Source organism: Ascaphus truei, chromosome 3 (assembly GCF_040206685.1).
Source record: "Ascaphus truei isolate aAscTru1 chromosome 3, aAscTru1.hap1, whole genome shotgun sequence".
Taxonomy (NCBI): Eukaryota; Metazoa; Chordata; class Amphibia; order Anura; family Ascaphidae; genus Ascaphus; species Ascaphus truei.
The window spans coordinates 338,445,371-338,470,225 of NC_134485.1; the positions used below are offsets into that span (position 1 = coordinate 338,445,371).

At 42.9% G+C, this 24,855-nt stretch overlaps 1 protein-coding gene across 3 annotated transcripts in view; it reads left to right on the forward strand.

The window, feature by feature from the left end:
- SLC4A8 (solute carrier family 4 member 8) overlaps positions 1 to 24,855 on the forward strand; it is a 423,930-nt gene that overhangs the window by 357,183 nt on the left and 41,892 nt on the right. For all 3 annotated transcript variants that reach the window (XM_075591636.1, XM_075591637.1, XM_075591639.1), the window contains 4 exons: positions 7,673 to 7,806; positions 13,986 to 14,231; positions 21,011 to 21,116; positions 21,966 to 22,127. In XM_075591636.1, coding sequence (XP_075447751.1) covers positions 7,673 to 7,806; positions 13,986 to 14,231; positions 21,011 to 21,116; positions 21,966 to 22,127 — 648 coding nt within the window. The remainder of the gene's footprint in view (positions 1 to 7,672; positions 7,807 to 13,985; positions 14,232 to 21,010; positions 21,117 to 21,965; positions 22,128 to 24,855) is intronic.

The following is a 24,855-nucleotide window of genomic DNA, read 5'->3' on the forward strand; positions in this document are numbered from 1 at the left end:
CAATGTTCGGAAAATAAATAAACAACATTAAATGGCTATTTCGCACATGCGCAGGCAATGACAACTTACGGTAAATGAAGGCACCTTCAGCCTGTCATAGGGCAACAGAAATCTCCTGCTCAGAACTACAGGCAGTGTGCTAGAGTTGGCAGCATTGCATTCTAGGAACATAATTCCGCCACGTAGGAGATCATGTGATCCTCACGTTGACTCGCATTAGCGGCTATATTGGTACAGGAACAAGTTCCTGAGTGTGCTTAGCTCCCGGGACTGCTGCTCCACCTTCTTCTGCAACCTTCCCCTGCTTCTTCCCCCCCCCCCCCCACCACCTCCTCCCTCCATCAGCTTCTCGTCCCAGCCCGTACTCCAGCAGCGCCTCCTTACAGACTCGTTTTTTCAAGGACATCGATTCTAAGACCCATCCCGATTTCAGACTTGTTAAAATGTGTAAAAAGGTGCGTCTTAGAATCGAGTAAATACAGTATATAAAAATATTCTCCATGTATAAACTATGTGTAAACATCATTCTGTAGCCACGTCACAGCTTATTCGGCCAAATTATCTTCTATTTGACCATGCAATATAGGCTTCCCTTTGTGAAGACAAATATTCAGCTGGCTACTTTTGAGGTGAGAATAGCTAATACCTAAGAGCCCCGCGATTGTGCAGGTACCAATAACCTTCCGTGTGCTGTCAGACCATGCAATAACAAACAATGCTGAATCAAACTTAAAAGCACTCAAAATAATTTTAAAGATCTGCATCTTAGTTGAAATCTCAATATTTAATGCTGTAAGTCATCTAACAATAAATAACGACCGGAGTGAATAAAAACAAAAGGAACAAAGACCAGTAGAATCACCTTACATCTTTTAACAAGACAAGTGCATATCACCAGGGGGGAAGCTGGAAGCGTTGTCATACAGCCCTCATACACACTAAGGCCAAGGGCATAGTAAAAAATGGTGTGCTGAGTCGCGCTGAGCCAGCACACTTACCTCCTGCATCGTGTATGTGTGTGGCTTCAGCGGGCTCATGCGGGCGCGTGCGGGGGCGTGCTGAGCCGCAGCCGACATATTAAATTAAGATTTCATGCTTTCCGGAGCGGAGGGCCGGTCACGTGATCGCAAACATCCAATGGGAATGAGGGACTAGCCCCGCCTCCCGTCACGCCTCCGCCCCGCCTCTGCCCCGCCTCCGCTCCGCCCTGCCCCCAAAGCGCGCTCACTGCCTCGCCTGCCAGGACACAAAAAAGCACCAGCTTGAGCAGGCGAGGCTGAGCAGGAGCGCGGCTCAGCGCGGCCCGAGGCACCATGCCCACGGCCTAAGATTTAGAGAGAGAATGCAAAAAACATAATGATCAAATTCCCCACAGTACAGCGACCATTTAATTATTTTAAAATAATTCCCTAAGGACATTAAAATAATAATAAGGACATTTCCCTGCTTCAGCACAGACCAGAATAGTAAGACCGGACAGGGGAATTACATTCAGGTCCCCCGGTATATGCCCGCAAACCCCAGAACCAGGGGGGGGGGGGGGGGGTGGTTCAGAGTAAAGTCATTTTTAAGATTATGTTTATAACTGTGGCAGTGTTTTCGTATGAGCGTGTGAAAGGAAAAATGGTTTTAAAATCTAGCAACATAGCAGGCGGCTTTTTGCTAAATTTCGCTAGGAAGCTCCTAGCACCATGAGATTTGCTGTGAGCACTGTTTGGGTAAAATCAGGAACTATCATGTCGCGCAATTTTTATAGAGTTATATAAAAAATGGATGAATTAAAGTCCCCCTATTTTAATTGTACCAACATGTTAGGCATATGGGGATTTTCATCTAACACGCCAGACACAGAGTGGCTACTCCAAGCTTCAAAGGCAGTCCAGGATATGGGAGTGTTAAACCTTTTTGTTAGCAAGGAAGAGAATTTCAAATCCACCCTGGCAAATGGCTGCTCTGCCCAGACTGAGTGGCGCCAGGTAGAGGGGACGGGCCTCAAATGCTAAACGGCCAAGGTACAAAGTTGGCACATGCCCAGAGCAGACTGAGAAGCCCCTCTGCCAGGTTTGAAAAGTAGTGGCAACTCCATGATAGGGTGAAGGAATTATTCCCATGGTAGATTGGCTGCATGGGTTAAGTATAGGCCTGTTTAGTGCATAAAAAAACTCTACAGCCCATGGGGAAGGAGTTCCATCATGTAACAAGTTTTCATCATGCAGTGAAAGATTCATCCTGTAACCAGACTTAACAGCATAACTAGTAAGTGTATTTTTCGTTGTAATTGTAAATCAAGCTGTGTATGTTCATTCTGTAAATTAATCACAATTTATTTTATCTCTTGCTTTGCTCAATCAAAGGATCCGGGTATTTTGGTGTTAAAAGCATTGGTCTCCTGTGACACCCCTCTCTTGAGAAAGCCATGTACTCAGCCATCCCTCCCCCTGAAGGATCATCATTAAACCCAGCCCAGATTCTCCAGACCTGGGAAGATTTAATGACATCTTTTGTATGGTCTATGGAGGCCTTAGGCTCCGCAATGTCTCTGTGGATATCAGTCTCATTACACCTACCGCGGCCCACTACTGCAGGGTCCATAGGGGCCTTACGTCCTCGGCTCTTGGCTCTGTCATGGTGCCGCTGTAAAAATAAATCAGTCGGGCCGTACTCACCAGAGCGGGTATCTCGAGGTCCTCATCTGCCCCAGCGGTTGCCTCCGTGATGACGATATCCGGTTGCACCAGAAGGGTGTTGACTTCGGTAGTGCTGAAAGAAGTACCGGCCAGTACGTCTATGATGGATCCCCCCGCGGGCCCCAGCTGAGCCGCAGCCCTCTCACCGATCCGCAGAACTGTAAACATCTCTGGAGCCTGGAAATCAAGAGTATTCTCACGCTCCACTGTGTCGATGAATCCGCATGGGTCTTGAACAGGAACACACGGTTCCCTTGGAGTGTCCGCTCCTAATTCTGTGGTCTAGTCCGCACACTTCTGCAGATAGGCCGCATGCTCCATCTGACCCGACCTTGGGCTTAAGATGGGGAGTCCTGCATCTTTTACATCTCAACTCCAGGCTCATGTCTCCGCCTGGACAATCGCAGCTGGGACAAACACATTGTAGAAAGCTTTCCCCATTTATTCTCACTAACAGGAAGCCTCCTGGCAGTGTATATTGGGAGATCGCACACTCCGCCATAATAGGGATGTTAAGAGGGAACAGTTGCAACTAGCTCCTGATCCTTGGCCTCACCACTTTCAACTGAGGGTGCGGTAGCTCACGTCCGGCTACACCCTTAGTGGTGACACCATAATCACTTCAGTAGCATAGTGTCTCCTCCCCTTGGTGGATCCAAGAGTACAGGCACAATGCAGATGGGTTCGGCTTCGGCTTTTGTGCCGAACCTAGCCCTTACTGTGGGCGTGGGTTTCAGTTTCACGCCGAACCAAACACATTTTTGCAAAAGAAAGCTTCCAACTCTGCATACCTCACCACGTAGTTCTCCTGTTTTTGTCGGGAACTGCTCTTTCACGCACTGTAGCTCTCTCTGAGACACTACCACACATGGATTATAGGATACAGTTCAGATAGCGCACATGGCGGCTCCCTGTGCTGCGGACTGTTATAATATTGCTGCAGCTCTGCAAACGGAGGTCCTGGCTTCTTGAAGGTCAAGAGCTCCTCCTCGGACACTACCCACACATACGGTACTTATGTTGGACATTACATCAGGGTGTAGCTTAATAAAATTGAACAGCGCAGGTTGCAGTTCCACTGGCTGGGAAGGTGGTTCTTTGCTGGGCAAGAGTCCCCTTGGACACGACATCTGAGGAGATCGTAGATAAGGTGGAGGGGTCCATGTCATCGCTCCATTAGCTGGGTGGTCTGGCCCTTAAGGTCTCATAGAGCCCCCTTTGGACGCTACACCATGGACCCTCTGATCATATTATAATAGGAGAGAACCTCCTTCTCTCGCTGCAAAAGCCTGTCCTGATGATGATACCTCAGATATCTCAGCAGCACCTCCAAATGTAACACCCTCTCCCCCTCCCCCCAAGGGAGATTTGGTGTGTTACGGGTGTTCTAGTGCTAACCTGTAGGCTCCCAGGAGGTTGAGTCTCCACGATGGTAGGTTGGGGTGCAGGGGTCTTTTCCTCCGGTTGGTGCAGCGCCTCCATCCTGCAGGACTGTGCCAGGGACAGAGATTCATTCCTGCAGGAACTTTCCTCCTAGCAAGAAGCACTCTGGAGTCCAGAACAATGCAACTTATCTTTTATCCAGGAGCCTCACAGCTCAGATACATCCTTACAGCAATACATAGCCCTTCTCCTCATAAGGCCGCGTCACCCGTCGCCACCCGCAAAAGTTATAATTTAACTTTCGGCGACGTCGCTGGTGACCTGACCATTGATTGGTTCAGAGGCTGTCACATGTGGCAACAGCCTCTGAAAAATCTAATTTTAATGGCTTCCAAATTTTTGGTCGCTGCCGTCGCGCCGTCGTGTCGCGCTTACTATAAGCCTTTGTGACGGCGGCAATGCTTTTGTTTTCAGGCGACGTCACATCGCCGTCGCCGGCACTATAAGCACAGCCTAAAGCCGCCTGGCCCAGGGGTATCCTTCCCTCCCTGGTCAATACCCGACTTGTCAACCTAAGAGGAAAGGCAGAGCAGCCAGAGCACTGGCTACTCTCTGCACTCAGAACTTTCTTCTTCTCTCACATCCTTATCTCTCCCAGGGGCAAATCACCTCCTTGTTCTAGACACAGGATATTTCCCTGACTTAGTCCAGCTAGCCCAGCTCCACCTCACCCCCTTGTGGGGCAAGGCCCAATGCATCCTTCCACTCCCCAGGAGGGGAAGTGGACTGACACCTTCAAAAGAGCCTTCAGAGAGAGAGAACCAGGAAGAGCGTCAGGTCTTATACCTGGAGGATCTTACCCACAATCCCTAGTAGCTGGGCAGGAACTGGTATAGTAACCCCACCCCTTCCTGGCATGAGATCTCAACTGTCACTAGCCTGTACCTGCAGATGGCAACAAAGTGTCTTTCTGGTTAGCCTTCTCACATGCAGGCCCATGTGCAAAAGACTTAACCCTAGCTCTGCCAGCACTTACTAGAACTGGCAGTACTAGGGCAGGGAAATTCAGTAGCCAGGGGGCTACACGGCTACAAGTAAATTTAGAGGTTTATTACTATTTTTTGGATGGGAGCCCTGATCTGCAGTGTTCGACAAACCTATACATTTGCTCGCCCCGGGCGAGTGGATTTAACCCCCGGGTGAGTAAATATTGGCCCAAGCAGCACACGTTTGGTACTAGGTGGCGAGTAGATTTTTTTGTGTGGCGAGTAGATTTTTTGGTGATTTGTCAACCACTGCTGATCTGTATCTATTTAATAATTTTCTTAATTATCACTTTCTCGTGATATCTTACTGATGATATCAGTTTGTCTTCCTATTATTTTATATCTCTATCACTACCATTAAAGGCTAAGTTTTATTCACGTTCATACTATACATACCTACCCACTGGAACGAGTGCTAGAACGAGTGCTTCTTTAGTCCTGCCTATGCAAGACATCTGTTCTCAACTTTAGCATTTTGTCCCTGGCACCATTCATTTTTACAGACTGTAGCAAGAGCTTCAGAACAGACTTGCTATTGTACTACGTACAACATAAATATATACAATATATTAAAAACAATTAACACAATGAAAACATATATTCAATAATAATGAAAACAACTGAATTCCCAAGCAGATACATGCACATCATATTTATATATATATATATACAGCTCAACCCCCTTATAACACTGTGCTTGGGGTCCAAAGAATCACATCGCGTTATAAGTGGATCTCGTTAGAAATAATGTACAATTGTATGTATTGTACAATAAAGTATTCAAGATACCAATAATTGTGTTGTAAATTATTCATAAATATGAAAAGTGGGAGCCACGCTTGCAACGTGTTATAAGCGGATTCACGTTGTAACGGATTGCGTTATAACGGGGTTGAGCTGAATATAATTTTTTTTCCCTAACAATCAAAAAAATACCTTTTAAAGAATATAATAAATAAATAAAAATTACTATTTTCTTTTCTTGCTCAATACTGTACTTCCTCAAAGCTATCCCTAGGTGTCACCTCATCATACAGTATTCCTTGTTCTTAAATCTCCCAATCTGCTCCCTGGAGAAATGTCTAATGCTCCTTCTTAACCGTAAAAATTTACAAAATTGTAGTCCTAATTTGGTATGTCTTGAATGAAAGCCATCTGCATGTAATCTACTAATCTACTACAATCAGTAGGTTTAACATAAATATCGGTTTGTAATCCATGTAGTTTTTTCGAGACCATCACATAAAAAAAATTGATGTTCCTTATTATTCTAAAGTGAATGTAATGGTTTCATGAGCATAGGATTAGAGTTATGATACATGGCAAAGTACTGTATTAGGAAACCAGATGTTCCATATCTTTTCTATTAAAATACTGTATGCCAGGTGACCCCTAATACACCTCATGAAGTGGTCTAATCATTCTTTCAGCATACTGTGACCCACAGCTAAAAGTGATTACATCCATAACATAATTAGAGATGGTCAAACATGTCAAATTCCAATTTGAGGATTTTCCTAGGATTTTTTTGACCAAAATCCGATCCGCACACGGGAATCGCAAGGTGGATTCGGCACAAAAAAAATGTGGGCGGATACATGCTAATTCGCCATTGGATCCGGCCCAAGTTTTGTGAAATCCGCCATCAAATTTTATATTAGATTTGCTTGCGCCCAGACCCTGGAATATGGGCGGGTGGGAGTGAGAGCCATTTGTGAGTCAATTAAATACACATTGCATATTGCATTAGCATATTCCCAGGTATCTAGAGTGGGCTTCTTTTTGTGCACAGGTGTTTCTCCATATGCTCTCCATATGCTCTCCATTGTTCTTTTGGCGTTGTCCATACTGTATGTTACAATACATGGAGAAAGGTTTCAGCGGAGATATATATCTATATATTGCTTTGGACTCTACTAAACTAGGTGTCGCGCTCGCTCTCTTGATCCCTCTCCCCTTGTGTTTGTAACTTTTAAATTGATCAATAATTTTTACAAATTGACAATATTTGCATTTGTAACCTTTAGCACATTTATGCATACCATTGAATATATTATGAAGTGTACATATAGAGCAAGAAGACAGACAGACAAACACAGTAGCCAAGAGTGAGAGGTTTTCTAAATGTAAACCAAGGACCAATACTAACTAATGTTCTACGATCTCTGTCTAAATGTTATTTAATATTAGATTGTATGTAAGATACCGCTACATTGTATTGAATAATATATTGTAATTTAAAGTATCTGTATTATTACCCTTCCAAAGGTTTCAAACCCTTTGTATTACTAATTGCTTCCCAATTAGCATTGCTCTGAAAAAAAAGATCCCTGTTTTTTGATACTTTTGAGTTGAAAGCACCTAAATAATTGAAATGGGACTGCCAAGGCACAAAAATCCTTTTTTGATTAGATTTCAATATTATTTGCAAGGAAAAAAACAGCCTTGTAAATCACTTTTAATTGTGATAAGTACCAGGTATTTAATTTGAGCATATATTATTGTAATAGAACTTAGTATTTATATTGACGTAAATGTAATTTATGTTCCCTACAGAGTGCCATAGAATCCCTGTTTGGTGCTTCTATGACAGGAATAGCATACTCATTGTTTGGAGGACAACCTCTGACTATCCTGGGAAGTACCGGACCAGTGCTGGTGTTCGAGAAAATTTTGTTCAAGTTTTGCAAGTAAGACATTTACTTTTAATTTTTTTTAAACGCTCATACATAAAGGATGAAGGGCCATAAAAGTGACTTCATATGACAAGTGACTAGTGATCAAGTCCAATGCACTTCCAATCTACGTTTTGTTTAACCTCAAACTTTCACTTCTATCAACTTAACCTGGTAACATCAGACATATTAACTCACTAGCATTTGTTTAGCTTGTCCCTCTGTCTCTACTAGTTAGTCACAAACCCTTCCTTGTCTTGTGATATTGTTAGAATATTTACGTCATACAGTATGCCAATATAGTTAGTTGTGCCCCATTCTGAAGGGCAACATTTAAGTCTCTAGAGTTGAACTCAAGGTGAACAAGAAAGGAATAACTGGATTCAACCTTTACCACTTGGTCAACCACTTTGCAACCCTAAGGACTTAATACAGATGTAAGAGGACTTAGGGGCCTATGCAGAGAGCAGCGCTAGAAATAATTGGAGAGTTTAAGAAAAAGTAGCTTTAATGGAGAGTTTTTTTCTCCATATGCAGAAATGGGCAAAATTCGCAATTTATGGCATTAATGCGTGTGGCGAGTTTAAAAGGGAGAGATGCGCGCTGCAGAAAAGTGAGAGAAAAAAATCGCGCATTTTTTTTTTCTTCCCTATGGCCGGCGAGCTCCAGCTTCTTGCCAACTTTTTTTGGCGGAAGTAATTGTAGAAAATCGCGCCATTTTCTTGGCGCGAACAGCCGCTAGATGGCGATCGCGCCTTTCTGAATTCGGATATTTTTAACACTGGCGAGATGTAGGTTCTCGCCAGCCGCGCGGCGAGATTTATAAATAGAAAAAAAAAATGGCGCGTTTTTCGTACCTCGCCATTTTCTGCTGTTTTCTGCGCGAATTTCTCCAAAAAATGGCGAGATTTACTATAGCGCTGCTCTCTGCATAGGCCCCTTAGTGTCTTTGGAGCCTGGGCTGAAAAAGAAAAATCTGTGGCTCCGGAGACAGTGCCTGCCATGACATCGCTGTGGGGGGTCCATGCTTCGGATCCTCAAAGCGATAATCCTTCGGCGCAGGGGCAGCCATGGTTGCGATCACGCAGCTTGCTTAGGTGCCGGAGACACCAGGTCCTGTTACATCTGTATTGTAATTTTCTCTGATAAATTTATACACAATGTAACCACTATAACTTTCTACACCTCTGTATACCCCCAATGCTATATTGCTCTCTCAAGCCTGATTTATGTAACCCCTCTACTTTTAGCTCTCAGATTTACGACAATAGCTGAGGCTTGGGCCTGAGTCCCTGTTAATGACTTACTGGGCCACATGTGGCCTACGGTCAGACGGCAGGAATAACAGAGAAATAGTATGGGTGATTCAACCAGTTTACTTGTACCTTACTGAACTCTATAACTTTGTGATCCTCAGGTGAGGATCACTACACACAGCAGTATACAGGTTACTACACAATCCCCAATAACCCTACGTGGGTGTGAGTCAGTGTCAGTGTCAGTGTCAGTGGTGTAGTAGCTATATAATCCTGGGTATGTTGGCTTGTGATGATGCCAGCACACCATGGGAGCTCGTTGTGTACTGAACCTGTTGCAGGCCTGTTCTTCGAAAAGGATGCTTCAGTACCACTGTGCTTTTATAGCCATTGAGGGTCCCCGCCGGTGTCGCTGGATCTCTAGTCCACATCTGGAACTGTACCTCTCTGCTCCGGTTGCCACATGCACATGTACACTCTTCAGAGAGCTTGACCGAACCTGATAGAACTCAGATCTGCTCAGATCTGATCCAACATGACTGTCTTCCTTTTTAAAGGCTTCTCTCCCTCATAGTCCATCCTCTTTCACAGCCATTATTATTGACTGCTCTCATGTCCATCAAAGTTACATGCCCAGAGCACATTGGAGAGGAAGCTGTCACGGGGCAATGTTCAAGTGTGTGAGCTCATCTATCATCTACAATTCAATATTTGTTCTCCAATGCAACTACAACACACATCACTGCGAAATTCTCATAGAACTACAGTAGATTAGTCATCACTTGAGTCTAGGCGCAACGTTTTGTGAATTGACTGTATAACCCTGTTCTTTTAATGTAACCATGTATTTTTTTATAACTCTGTGCCCAGGACATACTTGAAAATGAGAGGTAACGCTCAATGTATTACTTCCTGGTAAAACATTTTTATAAATACATAAATAAAGTTAATCTTTCCTGTCTTGCCTTCAAATACTTTCTGGGCAAGCTACCCGCTATCTGAACAAGCTCCTCACTCCTACCACATGCCGAAATCATCTGAGATCTGACTCCAAAAGACTGTTCATGGTCCAAAGGTTGAGAAAAGTATCCGGCCGCTCCTCCTCTTACCGTGCACCCCAAAACTGGAACAATCTACTGGAGACCATCACAGCCACCACCAGTCTAAGTTCTTTCAAAACTAAAGCTGTCTCACATTTTTATCTGGTCTGTAACTGTTACATAAACCTATAATATATATTATCTTTAACTGTGCATGCAATGTCTTGTATATAATGTATACCCTGTTCACTTATTTAACTGTATTTATAACCATGTATTATTTGTCTTAACACTATGCCCAGGACATACTTGAAAACGAGAGGTAACACTCAATGTATTACTTCCTGGTAAAACAATTTATAAATAAATAAAACACGGGGTTACATGTACACACACCCTCACCTGCTCTTTCAATCATACTCATCAGATCGTGCAATATCTAGTAATTCACCCCTCATGGCTTTGTCTCTCCATTCTACTTGTATCCCAATACTGTATTTTCTCCCTGCTGCTTTTTCTGTTTGCAGTTTCTTCACGCCTTTGTAAAATGTTCTATTCTCTCCACCTTCCCCCCATTTCTTCATCTCTCCTTGCTTCTTCCTTTATCTGTACCCGTACACTGCACCACTTAGTTCATCCCTTTGTAACCCCTCTTTCTACAAGCCACATACTGATGCCTGTTCCTGAGGTGGGGGCCCGATTCCTTTGTTGAATTGCTACACCACAGGTGGCTTGCAGTCAGACAATGGGAAACAAACACAATGCTCGTGGGATATACCGGATTTTACAGATTCTTTAAGATACATACTACAGAACCTTCTAATCTTTAACAAAGGTACACCACAGTCAAATAACAGCAAATCGACATAGCACTGTGTGTGTGTCAGTGATGATATGGCAACCCAATCCTCTGTATCTAGGCCTGTGTGATGGTGCCGAACTCCGCTGAAGCTCTTTAATGCAACAGTGTAGCAAGCCTGTACCACTTTAACTGCAAGCGTTGAGGGTCCCCTCCGACAGTGATCGCTGCTCCGTGCGGATTCCCGGCGGTGATCTGCTGGGCCTCTCTGCACGCTGTACTGCTCTCCCACCAGTCAATGTCCACTCTCTCTTGGCGGGACACAGACTGACTCCGGGTCACTCTCGATCTGCTGTAGCAGCTATCCCCTTGTAACTCCTTCCAGGAACTCCTCAAGGCCCTTCTCCTAGCCCTGCCACTCCAGAGTCCAATCGCTCACATGTCACATCTTCCTGCCCTGGGAAGTGGCTCCCTGCTGCAGCACAGCATGCTGGGAGTTGTAGTTTGCTATTGCAGCCAAGGGGCAGTTTTCACTTATGAGGTGGTTCCACCTTTATTGCAGCTACTTCTCAGTAAAACGCACTCTTGCAAATTCTCTTTTCACCTCCTCCTTGATGCTGGTAATATCTCTCCTAATCCTGGACCTGGCCATACTGTATAAGTACACATCTGCTCTCGCCCACACCTTCTTGCTATTATTTAGACCTTATCTTTATGAAAAAAATCTTTCTCCCTTCTTCCGCTCTCTGATCATCACCTCATTCACCAGCACTCTCACCATCTTCCAACCTGTTGTCCTTGCTATTCTCAAGAGCTTCGCACCATTGACTTCTCTGCCCTGTATCTACCCTGAACTCTAACCTCTCTTCTTTCTCACCTTCTTCTGAACCTGATCATCTTGTAAAGTCTTAGAACTCTTGCACTTGCACTTGCTCATCTTAATGAATATCAAGGAAATCTTGCACTCATGCTGATTTTCTGCACTATACATTTCTCCTATACTGTTTTAACTTTTCTCTCTGTAATGCCAAACAACACAATTTCTCCTAACTCATCAACACTCACAAATCCAATCCATGCTGTCTTTTCTCTATATTTGACTCCTTCTCTAGCCTTCTCCTCCCAGATCCCTTCCCTCTCTTTTCCTCAAGCCTTTTCAACTACTTTAAAGGCAAGGTGAATGCTATCCACAGTGAGATTGTCAGGAATCCGCCCCTGGGTTTGGCTGGAGCCCATCCATCCAGAGCTTTGCAGGTTCCAGACAAACTATTCCCTGCTTCTGCAATCACCTGCCTCTTGCTGCCTCCTGTTCATCTCTGGCCAGATTGGTCTCCTGTGCTATTTAGTTACTGCCCCGCCCTCAGGAAGTTGCTGGACATAGACTTTGCAATCCAAGTTGCAAGTAACTGTGCTTGTCACAGACTCTCTGTTTGGCCTGCTAGGCCTCCTTGTGCCTTGTATCCTGCTTCCAGTCCCCTGCTTCCCAAGACCTCCTTGCATAGTAGCCCCGGCGCTGCTTTCCTTGTTCCTGGCAGACTACGCCTTCGCCGCGCTGGAGCGGCTACGCTGGTTTCCCCAGTGTTTCCTGTGGCGTGTCTGCACCCCTGGTTCCTGTGGCCTTCGTCCTTCTCTGTTCCTGTTCCATCCCTCCAGGAACCCTGCCACACTGAAGCTTCTTGTTTCTGTGACTCTTGGCCTTTTCCCTGACGTGCTGCAGCACCTTCGCTGAAGTGGCTTCAATCAAGGTTCTTGCCTTCTATGCTGAAGTGCTTCACCCAAGATTGCCTGTTGATGACCTCGGCTTGTTTCCTCGACCACCGCTCCTGTGCCGCCTGCCTTGACCCCTGCCTGGATAACGTTAACCCTGCTTTCTCCAATCCTGACCTGGCTATGTCTGACCATGGAATCCGCACTCCGGACCTGACTCCATAGCCTAAGGTCGGTGCATATACATCCCCACATCAGCCCCGCGGTCCGGTACCAGTTTGTGGCAAGCACGTACGTGACAGAGATTCCTTCTTCCTTTCTCTTCTCTGCTTCTACATACTGTATACCCCCGCTTTCCACTCGACTCGTTTTCACGTGTTACAGAGTTGGAAGTTTCTAAGCTGATTTAATCTTCTCCCTCTATCACATGCCGTCTCAATCCCATTCCCTCACATTTTATTAGAGCTTTCGCTCTTATCTAAATCGCCACTCACACCCAGACCTTCAATTCCTCACTGGCACTTTCCCCTATCATTTAAGCATGCAGTAGTCACACCTATTCTCAAAAACACCCGTGACCCTACGTGCCTTATTAACTACCGCCCTGTATCTTTCCTGACTTTGGCCTCCAAACTGCTAGAATGTCTTGTGTTCTCCCGCATGATCAACGTTCTTATTTCCCTTGCCTTCCTGGACCCTCTACAATCTGGCTTTCATACAGCTCAATCAACTGAGACTGTCTTCACTAAAGTAGCCAATGATCACCATGAAACAAAATCCCAAGGTAATTTTTCCTTGCTTACCCTGCTTGATGTGTCTGCTGCTTTATACAGTATACTGTTCATCACTCTCCATCTCCTTAACCAAGCTCTATCCTGCTTCTAATCATTGCTCTCCCATCCTTTTCTGTCTTTGTTACTAACATGTCTTCATCACCTGTTTATCTGACTATTGATGTACCTCAGGGTTGCACCTACCAACCATTGTGGCCAAGGACTGCCATCTACTGCACTTTCTCCCTCACCTGCTGTCTCTACAATAAATTTGAAGGTTTTTTTTTTACATCTTTGATTTATTCATTATTTTTTTTTTCAAAGAAGGGACATAAAAAGTCTAGAAAAGCAGCGTACAGCAAATTGTTGGTCCAATAAAAGGAAGAAAATGTGCTATTTATTATAAATTGCATTTTATTGTTAATTGTTAGCAAGTTTACACTGTTATTCTGTAAATAAATAGGAAATTCTAAATAATGAATATCTACAACTATAAAGCTTCTTTGTTTTTAACTTTACCTATTCATTAAGGGAAGTAGCATATACTTCCATTTAACAACCATTACGAGTACATTTCATATGCTTTATTACTTGTACGTTCTCTTTTGCTTTGCTATAGGGACCAAGACCTGTCGTATCTATCATTGAGAGCATGTATTGGGCTGTGGACAGCTTTCCTCTGCATTGTTTTGGTGGCCACAGATGCCAGTTCTTTGGTCTGTTACATTACACGTTTTACAGAGGAAGCATTTGCCTCCCTGATCTGCATCATTTTCATCTATGAAGCCATCGAGAAGCTGATACACCTGGGAGAAACATACTCCGTTCACATGAACAGTAAACTGGACCATCTTACTCTTTATTAGTAAGTTTTCCCCATTGTCAACATTGTTTGATAAACTGGCAGAATCTTCTCTTTTTACCCTCTTCAACATGAAATGGCTGCAATTAAAATAATTGTTAAATACATAGAGGGGAAACCAATATCTACCCCACACAGTGAAGTGGTTTAAAGAATACCTTTACTTAAGTAATAATCCTTGATGAACAGGGCATTACTGGCCAATAATGCCCTGGCTGGAAGAGTAGAAGGCCCGAGGCGAAGCCAAGGGACTTTAACCCAGCCAACGCATTATTAGCCAGTAATGCCCTATTCTTAGGGGATAATTACTATTATAGTAATAATACAATCCCCTGCACTGTCTCAGAGCTGTTCTGAAAGCTGATTGGCTGGAAATAAACACATTGGAAATCAACACATTGCAAGCAGCAAAAATTCCGGGCATTACTGACTGGTTAAAATTCCGGGAATTATCCAATCAGAGAGCAGGGATTTCAATAATGCCCGGAATTTTACTGCTTTAGTCTATAATTAAGTAATAATCCCCTCAGAACAGGGCATTACTGGACAATAATGCCCTGGCTAGAAGATTTGAAGGCCCAAGGCGAAGCCGAGGGACTTTAACCCAGCCTAGGCATTATTAGCCAGTTATGCCCTGTTCTGAGGGGATTATTACTATTATAGACTAAATGTAGTCTTTTGTCATATAAAATAATAGACACTTTTGTATAGATATATAAATCGGAACTGCGCTGATGCACCTGTGTAGGAAAAAGACGTACAGTAGCAAATGAGGGGGGAGAGAGGTGAGGGGGGGTGAAGAGAGAGGTGAGGGGGGAAGAATAAAGAGGTGAGGGGGTAGGGGAAGAGAGAGAAAGGTGAGGTGAGGGGGGAGATAGGGTTGGGGGGGAGAGGAGAGGGGAGAGAGAGAGGTGAGGGGGGAGGTAAGAGAGGTGAGGGGTGGGAGAAGAGGAGGGGGGAAAGAGCGGGGAGAGAGGTGGAGGAGGGGTGGAGAGAGGTGGAGGAGGGGAGAGGAAAGAGGTGAGGGGGAAGAGAGAGGTCGGGGGAGAGAGGTGAAGGGGGAAAGAAAGGTGAGGGGTGGAAATAGAGGCGAGGGAGGGGAGAGAGGTGAGGGGGGAGAGAGAGGTGAGGGGGGAGAGAGAGGTGAGGGAGGGGAGAGAGGTGATGGAGGGAGGGGAGAGAGGAGGGGGAGGAGAGAGAGAGGTGAGGGGGGGAGAGAGAGAGGTGAGGGGGGGAGAGAGAGAGGTGAGGGGGGAGAGAGAGAGTTTTTTTATTTCAAATTCTCAGCGCGCTCCCCCTGCATCTCTGAAAGGTGAATTGGCAAGTTACTGAATGAATAATGCCCAGAATTTTAACCAGAGAGCAGGGATTTCAACAATGCCTGGAATTTTACAGCTTTAGCCTATAATTAAATATAATGTAAATGCTCTGCCAGATTTAAAGCAGTAGCTCATTAAGAAATGCTTTACAATCCAAATAAGGACTATAGCAATCAGATTGCTGGTAACGGGTTTTGGAAATGCATCAGCAGAAAATATAATATTGCAACTACCAATAAAAGGCACTCAGAGAGCCACCTATTGGTAAATGTGTCAAGTGGGAATCAATACACTCATGCAATTGGTTATACATTATGAACATCCATAAGTACAGCAGATGGTTTTCATTGGTATAGTAGAGCCACCTGATTATTCTACATTGTAGACAACTGGCCGTTTTGTCTACAGGTACTTGCAGTTGTGACCTGGGAGGGGTAACATTAGATCAAGAGCTTAATAAATACACAATTCATGTGCAATGGTACATGCAGAATTTGTGACAGGTCCTGCACTTGGTGAAATTCTTGTAACAAATGATGCACACAGTTCAGGTTGTGGGAGCACAATGCAGAGTTTATTTACTAGACTAAACGTTTAAAGAAATGACTGAGGTTAAAATTGGATAAGTTCCTCATGACCACATATCATCTAGGTCCATGCTAAATTGCTCTGGGGTTTACATCCAGTGAGAAACAGAAAAATGGAGTTGATCAACTTAATAATTCCTAATGTATCAATCCATTTATGGTACAAATACTCGAGAATACTCGTAAACTTTTTTGTGGGTACAGTACTGTGAATCAAGTAACTAAAGAGAGAAAGGAAGTGAGGGGCTATTATATACTGTGTAGTCCCTCAAAATAAGTTCACTTGACTGCACACCACACTACAGTCAAGATCAAAAACCCCTACAGCATTCCAAACAAATGACTCAGAATCTCATGGATATTCCATGGTTCAGAAAATATGACTGCCATTTATTGGGGTTATTTCTCACTTTATTCTACTCTCAGTATTACACACTCTGCCTCATACCCGTAAATTTCTTCTTGAATTTACAGTGCAGACAAAGTTACTGTAATTCTTCTCTACCTCCCATCTTACTATATGCACTCAAATACAGAACATGTGAATACTACCAGGAGAGCGTAGACATACAGTACAAGGTTAACTGCATGCATGGTTCTTTGCATATTTCATTCATGAGAGTTTTCACCCTACAAGATAAGGGAACCACTCAGGGAGTCACTGCTCTGCCATCTGGTTAATTTTGTGTAGCCCCCTAAATGCCAAAGTACACCGATTCACACAATATGGCCTAGATTCACCAAGCTCTATTAAATCAGGGAAAATAATGTGACACTACCTAAAAAAGAAACTGACATTATTTTCCCTGAATCCACAAAGACAATTATGTGTAAAAACATGGTGAACTTGACCTCATGGGCGTTACCTTAACGTGACGTTATTTGAAGATAGCATTATGTTATCTTCAAATAAAGTGGTGTTACTAAAAAGTCTTGCTGTTACTCCTATCCAGACCCTAAAAAGGGGCTTGGAGGGGAGAGAATACCAACAATATACAGTATGATAAAAGTTCATTAAATAAACCTTTTTATTAACCTCCTAGTAAACCCAAGTAACTTTAGCTTTGCAATGGCTACAGTCTACAGGCGGATTCCACACACCTCCCGGCCCGATCTCCACCTCTGGTCACCATCTCCCTTGTCCCTGTACCTCTCCTCCGCCTCCAGATCCAGCAGCAGCCATCTTATCTGGACATGCGGGCAGCAGAATGGGATTCTCAGGAGAAAATTCAAAGAACGGTGCACAGCAATAAAAAGGTTTCCAGAACACAGCTAATAGAAAAAAGCTTATTTAATGAAAAATATGAAAAATTACATCACCAAGCAGTATGTGTATATATATACATACACACACACTTTGACAAAGTCCCTAGTAGGACGAAACACGTCAGAGTGCGCTTGGTGTTGTAATTTTTCGTATTTTTCATTAAATAACCTTTTTTCTATTAGTTGTGTTTTGGAAAACTTTTTATTGCTGTGCACCGCTCTTCAATTTTCTCCTGTATGATCTACCCCGGCTGGAGCACGCTTCCGTTTGCAGACAGATCATTGCCGTCCTTGTTCCTGTCAGTAGTTCATTGCCGAAGTCTTCATGCACACTGATCTCCGGTGTCGGCGTGACATTAGGTATCGTGGGGTAGTGGACACAAGGAGAACTAGAGCGGACCGGGTTGCTCATATATTGGGCACTTGGTTACTTTGTGTTCCACCTTAGTTATTACCCCTCCTCCCCAGCCGGTATGCTTGTCCACGTTATTTTGTGAGACCAAGTAATTTATGAAGAGCCTCTAGAGAGGAGAGATGGAGCACAGCGCCGGGACAAAAAAGCAGGATCCACCACACCATAGGTTAATCTAATTTATTGGTATATAGGGGGACACCATAAAACCGGAAAACACTACTCGCGTTTCGGGCTGAGCCCTTTGTCAAAGAGTGAAAAATGATAAATATCCTGTCTCCAGACATTTCTCTGCCTGCCCCTCTGGGAATATTAACAACTTCAAATTCTCTGCCCTTGAGACTATTAAAACACCAGCTAGAGGTGGCAATAAGGAAATTATACTTAATCGCAGAGAGATGTTCTGGATACATTCTTTAGGTACTATGGCTCCGCGAGGGATGAACACTGACTGGGAATTGAAGCATTTCTTGTCTTAATAGTTATGATGTTCATCCCCCGCTGAGTTCAGATATATATATATATTAGTCTATAATGAAGAGCTTATTTCCTCTCCTTAATGAGCACGGCCTATTTCGTATTTGCTATTCCATTAACCTGTTACTATGAGATTCATTCTAAGAACGTCTCTTTATTATTAGTGTCTCTAGATCATATGCACTTTTATACTATGGTTATGACTATCACATAACTATTTATAGTTTATTCAACTATCTTTATAGTCGGTAATCAATGGTTGACAATCATTCTCTATATCGATATACAGTTAGAATATATTTTTAATCTATGAATATAAATGTTTAATAAGTTTTTTTTAAATATTAAAATATTATATCTTTCTGTCAATCACTAACTAATTTTTCCCTCTTCACTTGTATTTTAATTATTCTGTTTTATTTACCTTAATTGATTATTTTTTATGTCACCTATATGCATAATTAGTTAAGACCTATCACATTGTGCTTATTTTATATTACATCCTTTTCGTGGTCAAATACCACCTTAGTGATTCATAATATTATAACACACTGCACAATGTTAAACCTATTATTGCATTATTTTCGTGTAGGGTTTGTCAATATCCCCAGGTCTCCACTATGGAGGAGAGCGCTGTGGAGATCGCCCCTGCCCCTCCGAGACACCAGTGAGTATGGATGTCTCGCGAGACTAAGGAGCTGATCCCGCGACGTCACTTCCGGTTCAGACCTCACGGGACGTAACTGTTTGTTTTAACTACATTGACGTGGCTTGAGAGTTGAATGTCGCTATGCATTCTGGTAAGTGATCCCCTAGGACTCTAGTTATTCTTAGAGTCTCGCGAGAGGTACACTCAGTCTGCTGACGTCACCGACGCTGATAGACGCAGTCAATTAAGGTAATTAGATTTGATGTATAAATATGTGTGTTTTATGTGACTTGGGCATACTCTTTGACAAAGGGCTCAGCCCGAAACGCGTCAGAGTAGTGTTTGTCGGTTTTATGGTGTCCCCCTATATACCAATAAATTAGATTAACCTATGGTGTGGTGGATCCTGCTTTTTTGTCCTGGCGCTGTGCTCCATCTCTCCTCTCTAGAGGCTCTTCACATATACTCTGCAATCAAGCTGGAAGCACGCCTGCATGGATTCCTTATTGAGATACAGCACTCTACAATCAAGCAAGTGAGTGGACTATTACATTTGAATTGTTCCTTGATTATGTCAACCAATACTGTTCTGTGACTTTGTGAGTGTGGTAGGAGAAAAGGGAACTCTCAGCCTTTGGTGTTATGTTCCCCTAATACCCTATAAATCCCACTCTATACATTTGTAGCCTTAGGGCGGTCACAATTTGTGAACAGATTTAATGGCTGACTATGGTTATCAAGTTTAATGGAACACTATTAATTCCACTTATATTTCAAGACTAAGGAATACACATCCGAGCATATGGGACTTACTACTAAATAATACCTGTGAATATATCTGTTGCACCACTTGGACTACAAAAGTCCCATTTTCTATATATCAAGTAATTTATGATGTGCCGTTCTGTCTGACTGGTTAAATAGCTTTATTCATTCTGAGAATTTCAACATTCTATTGTGTAAGCAGCACTTGAGCACTGGATTTGGGATAACTGTCCCATTTTTTTCAAAGGGTTTCTCAGCCCTGCATGTCCAGAAACTTTGACTCTGCTTTATGTTACACTAAATACATTTGGATATTTTTCATACATTTTGACACAGGAATAAAGCATGTACTTTTACATAGAATGCAAGGAGCTAACGGGCATGTAATAATAGGGTAGCCCAGGGGTCTGGTGGCTAGGTGATCCCCAGGGAAGGACAGCTACCTATTGGCCCACGTGACCGGGACATTTTTTGTAGGGAAAAGGGGTGGCCTTAATAGTGCTTGCCTAAGGCAGCACATAAACGAGGGACAGGCCGGACTGGATCGCTCTATAGTTGGTAAAAGTAGTTTCTTTTTTATGATCAACCCTTTTGGTTCCAATGAGGCTTCCTAGGCTCTCATTGAGAAGGCCTAGGTAGTCTTACTGGAATTCAGTTACCTAAGCTATTTGTAGACAAATAGTAACTCCTTTGTAGCCCATACTGACCAGCTAGTCAGCTGGGACAACTAGGGAAGGTGCATAGTGCTTAACTTTTACTGCCAGATGTACAGTATAAACAGTCCTCGGTTATCCAACGGAATCCGTTCTGGAAGTAGCGTTGGATAGTGAAACCGTTGTAAAGTGAGTCCCATGTTAATCAGTGGCAGTGAGCGTCGGATAACGGATAACACATTCCGGCGTCGAAAAACGGCCCACAGGGTTGCATTGTAAAGCGTTGGATATGCCATTCGTTGTAAAGTGAAACGTTGGATAACGAGGACCACCTGTACCTGCAACACAATTAAATGCGCCGCTAGCCCATTTGTCAGCGAAGGTGTTAAAACGGAAGTAGTACAAAATAAGGGAACTAAAACAACTCCTCAGTTCACAATGTTTATAAAAAAAAATCTCCAAGAGAACTTTCAAGAATGATTTACAAATATTTATCATTTTCTGATGATTTATCTCATGCAATTAGTTTACTTTCATCCTACGTGGGTGTTAACCTTTAAGCTTCCACGCTTGGTAGTCAACGGTGATTATACAGTTTTAATCGCTGAACTTTTGGGGAAATGGATGTATAATCAACTTATGTATTTGTCTTAGCTGTAAGTGTGCTGCTCCTGAAACTCCATCCAACACAACCTTGCTTCACTGGAGGGAAAACAACATGACTATTTCTGAAACAGACTGGGCCAACTTCACTGTTAGTGTAAGTAAATAAAACTTATGATGCAGGACCATTGAATTGTGTTAATTAGTTGAAAAAATATCTCAGTGACTGAATTATGCGGGGGGGATTTGTTTGAAGTATACCAGCACTAGACTGTTTAAAGCAGAGGTGCGCAAACTGGGGGGCGCGAGACTGACTGCAGGGGGTACGGAGTTAACAGAGGCCCCGCGCGCTTCTCGAAGGCACTTAAATTAAGTGCCGGGGGAGCAACGAAGGCCTCTGTAAACCTTACTTACCTTGACTCCGGCGGCTTCTTAGACACGCCACGAGGTCATGTGACGTCACTTTGCCATGGCAACATGACGTTGTGACGCCAAGGTAATAGGGGGGAGGGTGCGGAGAGAGGGGAACTGCCGGCAGGGGGTCGCAGGGAAAAAAGTTTGCGCTCCCCTGGTTTAAAGAACGCATAACATTGACTCATTATTTTTCTCTCTGGTAAATAGTGCTGTTTCTGCATCAGTTTTTACCTTCAGCAAGCATATTTGCAACCAATGACTAATTCTTCCTATCTAATGCGTGAACCTGTCCAAAATGCATTTGCAACATTTTATACGGTTTTTCCCCATAGAAGGTTTTTTTTTAATTTTTTTAACATTTGATGAAAATGCCAGAATAAGTAAACAGCTTTTCAGGGATGCACTGTACAGCATTAATAATCAGTTTGATACAGTAAATGGCCCCTACTTACTGTATCTGCCCTTGGAAAAGGTAAAAAGGTAAAACATTTTCTGGCTGGTACAGTAGATGCTCTAATCTAAAGGAGCAATGCACAAATTTACTCATCTATCTTGATGGTGGTTGATGTTAATTATGTTTTCTATTTTTAAGCAATGTAAGATAATGCACGGAGAGTTTGTGGGACCTGCCTGTGGACATCATGGGCCCTACACTCCAGATGTTCTCTTCTGGTGCTGCATACTGTTTTTCACAACCTTCGCAATGTCCAGCACATTGAAGACATTTAAAACAAGTCGATACTTCCCTACCAAGGCAAGTAAACCGGAAATGGCAACTCTAAACCAGGGCACAAAATCAGGTTTTGATATAAGGGGACTAATCTTACCTTAAATAATGTAAAAATATATATAGTTTTTTTAATGAATTTATTTTTACAAAATAAATAGAAAAAAAAATAAAGTAGCAATTAATGTTAAACTACAGTACTTCCTTTGAAAATGAGCATGTTGTAGTTGAGAGTAAGATTAGCTTTATATCTTCATTCTGTCCTTTGGTGGCTGTTAAGACCGTATTTTTTTGTTTGGTAGCAAGCACTCTTTGCGGTTATATTAACCTTTCAATACTTGAAAACGAGAGGTATCTCTCTATGTATTACTTCCTGGTAAAACATTTTATAAATAAAAATTAATTACTTTAGTAAAACGTAGTCATTTAATCATCAAGAATACATGCAGTTAGGAGGACTGCGCATCACTACGCAGCTCAATCATCTTTCATAAATACACTAGAAAAGGGCACAGAAGGCATGGAAGATACTTTGTTATGTTATTTTTGAGAAGGTATTAGTCGGGTAATGATGATATCTTCGCAAGTCCAACTAATCTTTTAAAAAGTAGCACTCATTATCTGATTGAATCTAGAACAGATGGTTAACATTTTTTTAGTCAACCTAGTTAAAGTGCCTTTTTTTTCTGCATCTTCAATGGCAGAGTCAATTAGTGGGAAAAGGCTTCTGCAGTTACTGTAGGAGTGGGACAAAGTTCTTAGCACTGGTATAAAGTAGGCGTTCATTCTATCAGGGCCACTTTCTTGTCCTTCCCCAGCTGGGAGGCAGGTGCCTTTTACCTTCCTCCATTTATACATTTTTGATTAGACCACCTTTGGGCAGACCGCTGGACGTTTCTCGGGCAGCATTGGCTCGGCTGCCGGAGAGAGGAAGGAGCACCATGGGTGGGAAGTGGCAGAAAAAATGTCTCGCCCATATGTTGATTATATCATACACGTTATACAACCTCCCTCCTCCCTTACGGTACTGCGTCTCCCTACTGCCTGGAGACAGCGCATTTTGTCGCCAATGGAAAGACAGAGAAGAAAAGTTGACTGGTGCATTCCAGTGTGTTTCATTGGTCTCAAGGGGGTGTAGCTTGCAGACTTTTTTTTAAGGATGAGCTGTGATATTCTTTACCTCAGTTTGTTTTGGTCATTCTGCCAGTGCACTTGGGGCTGCAGCACAGGAAGTCTCTTTCTAATACTCCTTCCCAAGAACCGAAAGGAAAGCCTGCAGTTTTCAATACTTTTGTTAAACCACAAAAAAAAGCCACAGCTTCTAGCACATACTGCCTGGGATTAAAGGTTACCACCTGGATACACTAATAAGTTATGTGCTGACTGCATTTAGGCAATGTGTAGAAGAAGCTTCTCACAAATAACGGAATTATTTACCTAGAGGAAAAATGCTTTCATGGATCTAGTCGAAGCAGCCAGTGAGAAGGATGCAAAGAGGCTCTTTCCCCACAATTTCAAAATCACAAACGTCAGTAAATAAGCAGTTGAATCTGTCACCTTCTAGGTCAGACATGTATCTTCTGATAGCTGATTAATAATATATATTTTTCTGGGAGGAAGAAGAAGCTGGAGAATTACAGGAAGCTTGGGGGAGTCTACACCATTTCAGAATTGGGGTGGAAAATCAACTTATTCAAGAGCAATCCCTAGACAAGCAAGGAGTAGAACATCTTGGGACTGCTATTTAACACTCAAGAACCTGATTGTATGTCTGCCAGAAGAAAAGATCCACTTGATTATCAGGGAATCAGTCATCTTTGGAAAGGAAGCAACAGCAGAGGAGTTTATCACTTGGATATTCAATGAAGCAAACGAAGTAATTATCTGGAGTAGGTTCCATCTCAGAACAATTCTGAAAATCATCCTTTTGTTTTGGGATTCACAAGCTCAAAACAAGGTGCAAAAGATAAAAGTACTTCCAAGTATAATACAGAGACTAACCTAGTTTATAAGGGTAAATACCCGAGAAAGGGGAGAACATTGGAGACATCTACTCTATCTAGAAGCCTATTACATCAGAGACCAGTCTCCTGGAATGGGGAGCACACGGCCACGACTACAGTACTGCGCTCAAGGAAAATGGGAGAAAGCAATCAAGGATTCAATAAGTCTTTTAGAGTATTTTTTCACCTGCTAAGAGGAAATCACATAGAGTGCATTAGTACAGCATCTTTGCAGTGACTTTATTATTATTATCTTTTATTTGAATGGGGCCAAAATTTTCCTCAGCCCAGTACAATATGGGAGGGAGGACAATAACATTGTATGGCAAAAGAGTACATATATGGTAAGACAAACTGACACATAAGGAAGGAGGAACTTATATCAACAAGCAGGGAGGCACAGGAAGCACCAAAGCTAGAGGTAAAGAGTTTTCATTGGGCAGAAAGCAATGCACCAGGAATTTTAGACACATCTGGGAAACAAACTGCTCAAGCATAATTTCTTAACAGAACCTTATTGATTTCAGGAGAATGTCTTTGAATGACCAGGTTTTTGTAGACATGGCATATCACTGTGGACTGCCAGAAGTAGATCTCATGATATCAGCAGTATAATGCTGCAATGCAGCAACATATTGCTCAAGATGGGAATACCATGGGCAACGTTTGTGCAGGCCTTGGACTTTCTGTCTCGGCTACATCTTCCCACCAGTTTCCCTCAATATAGCAGGTGATCAAGAATAGAAAATAGA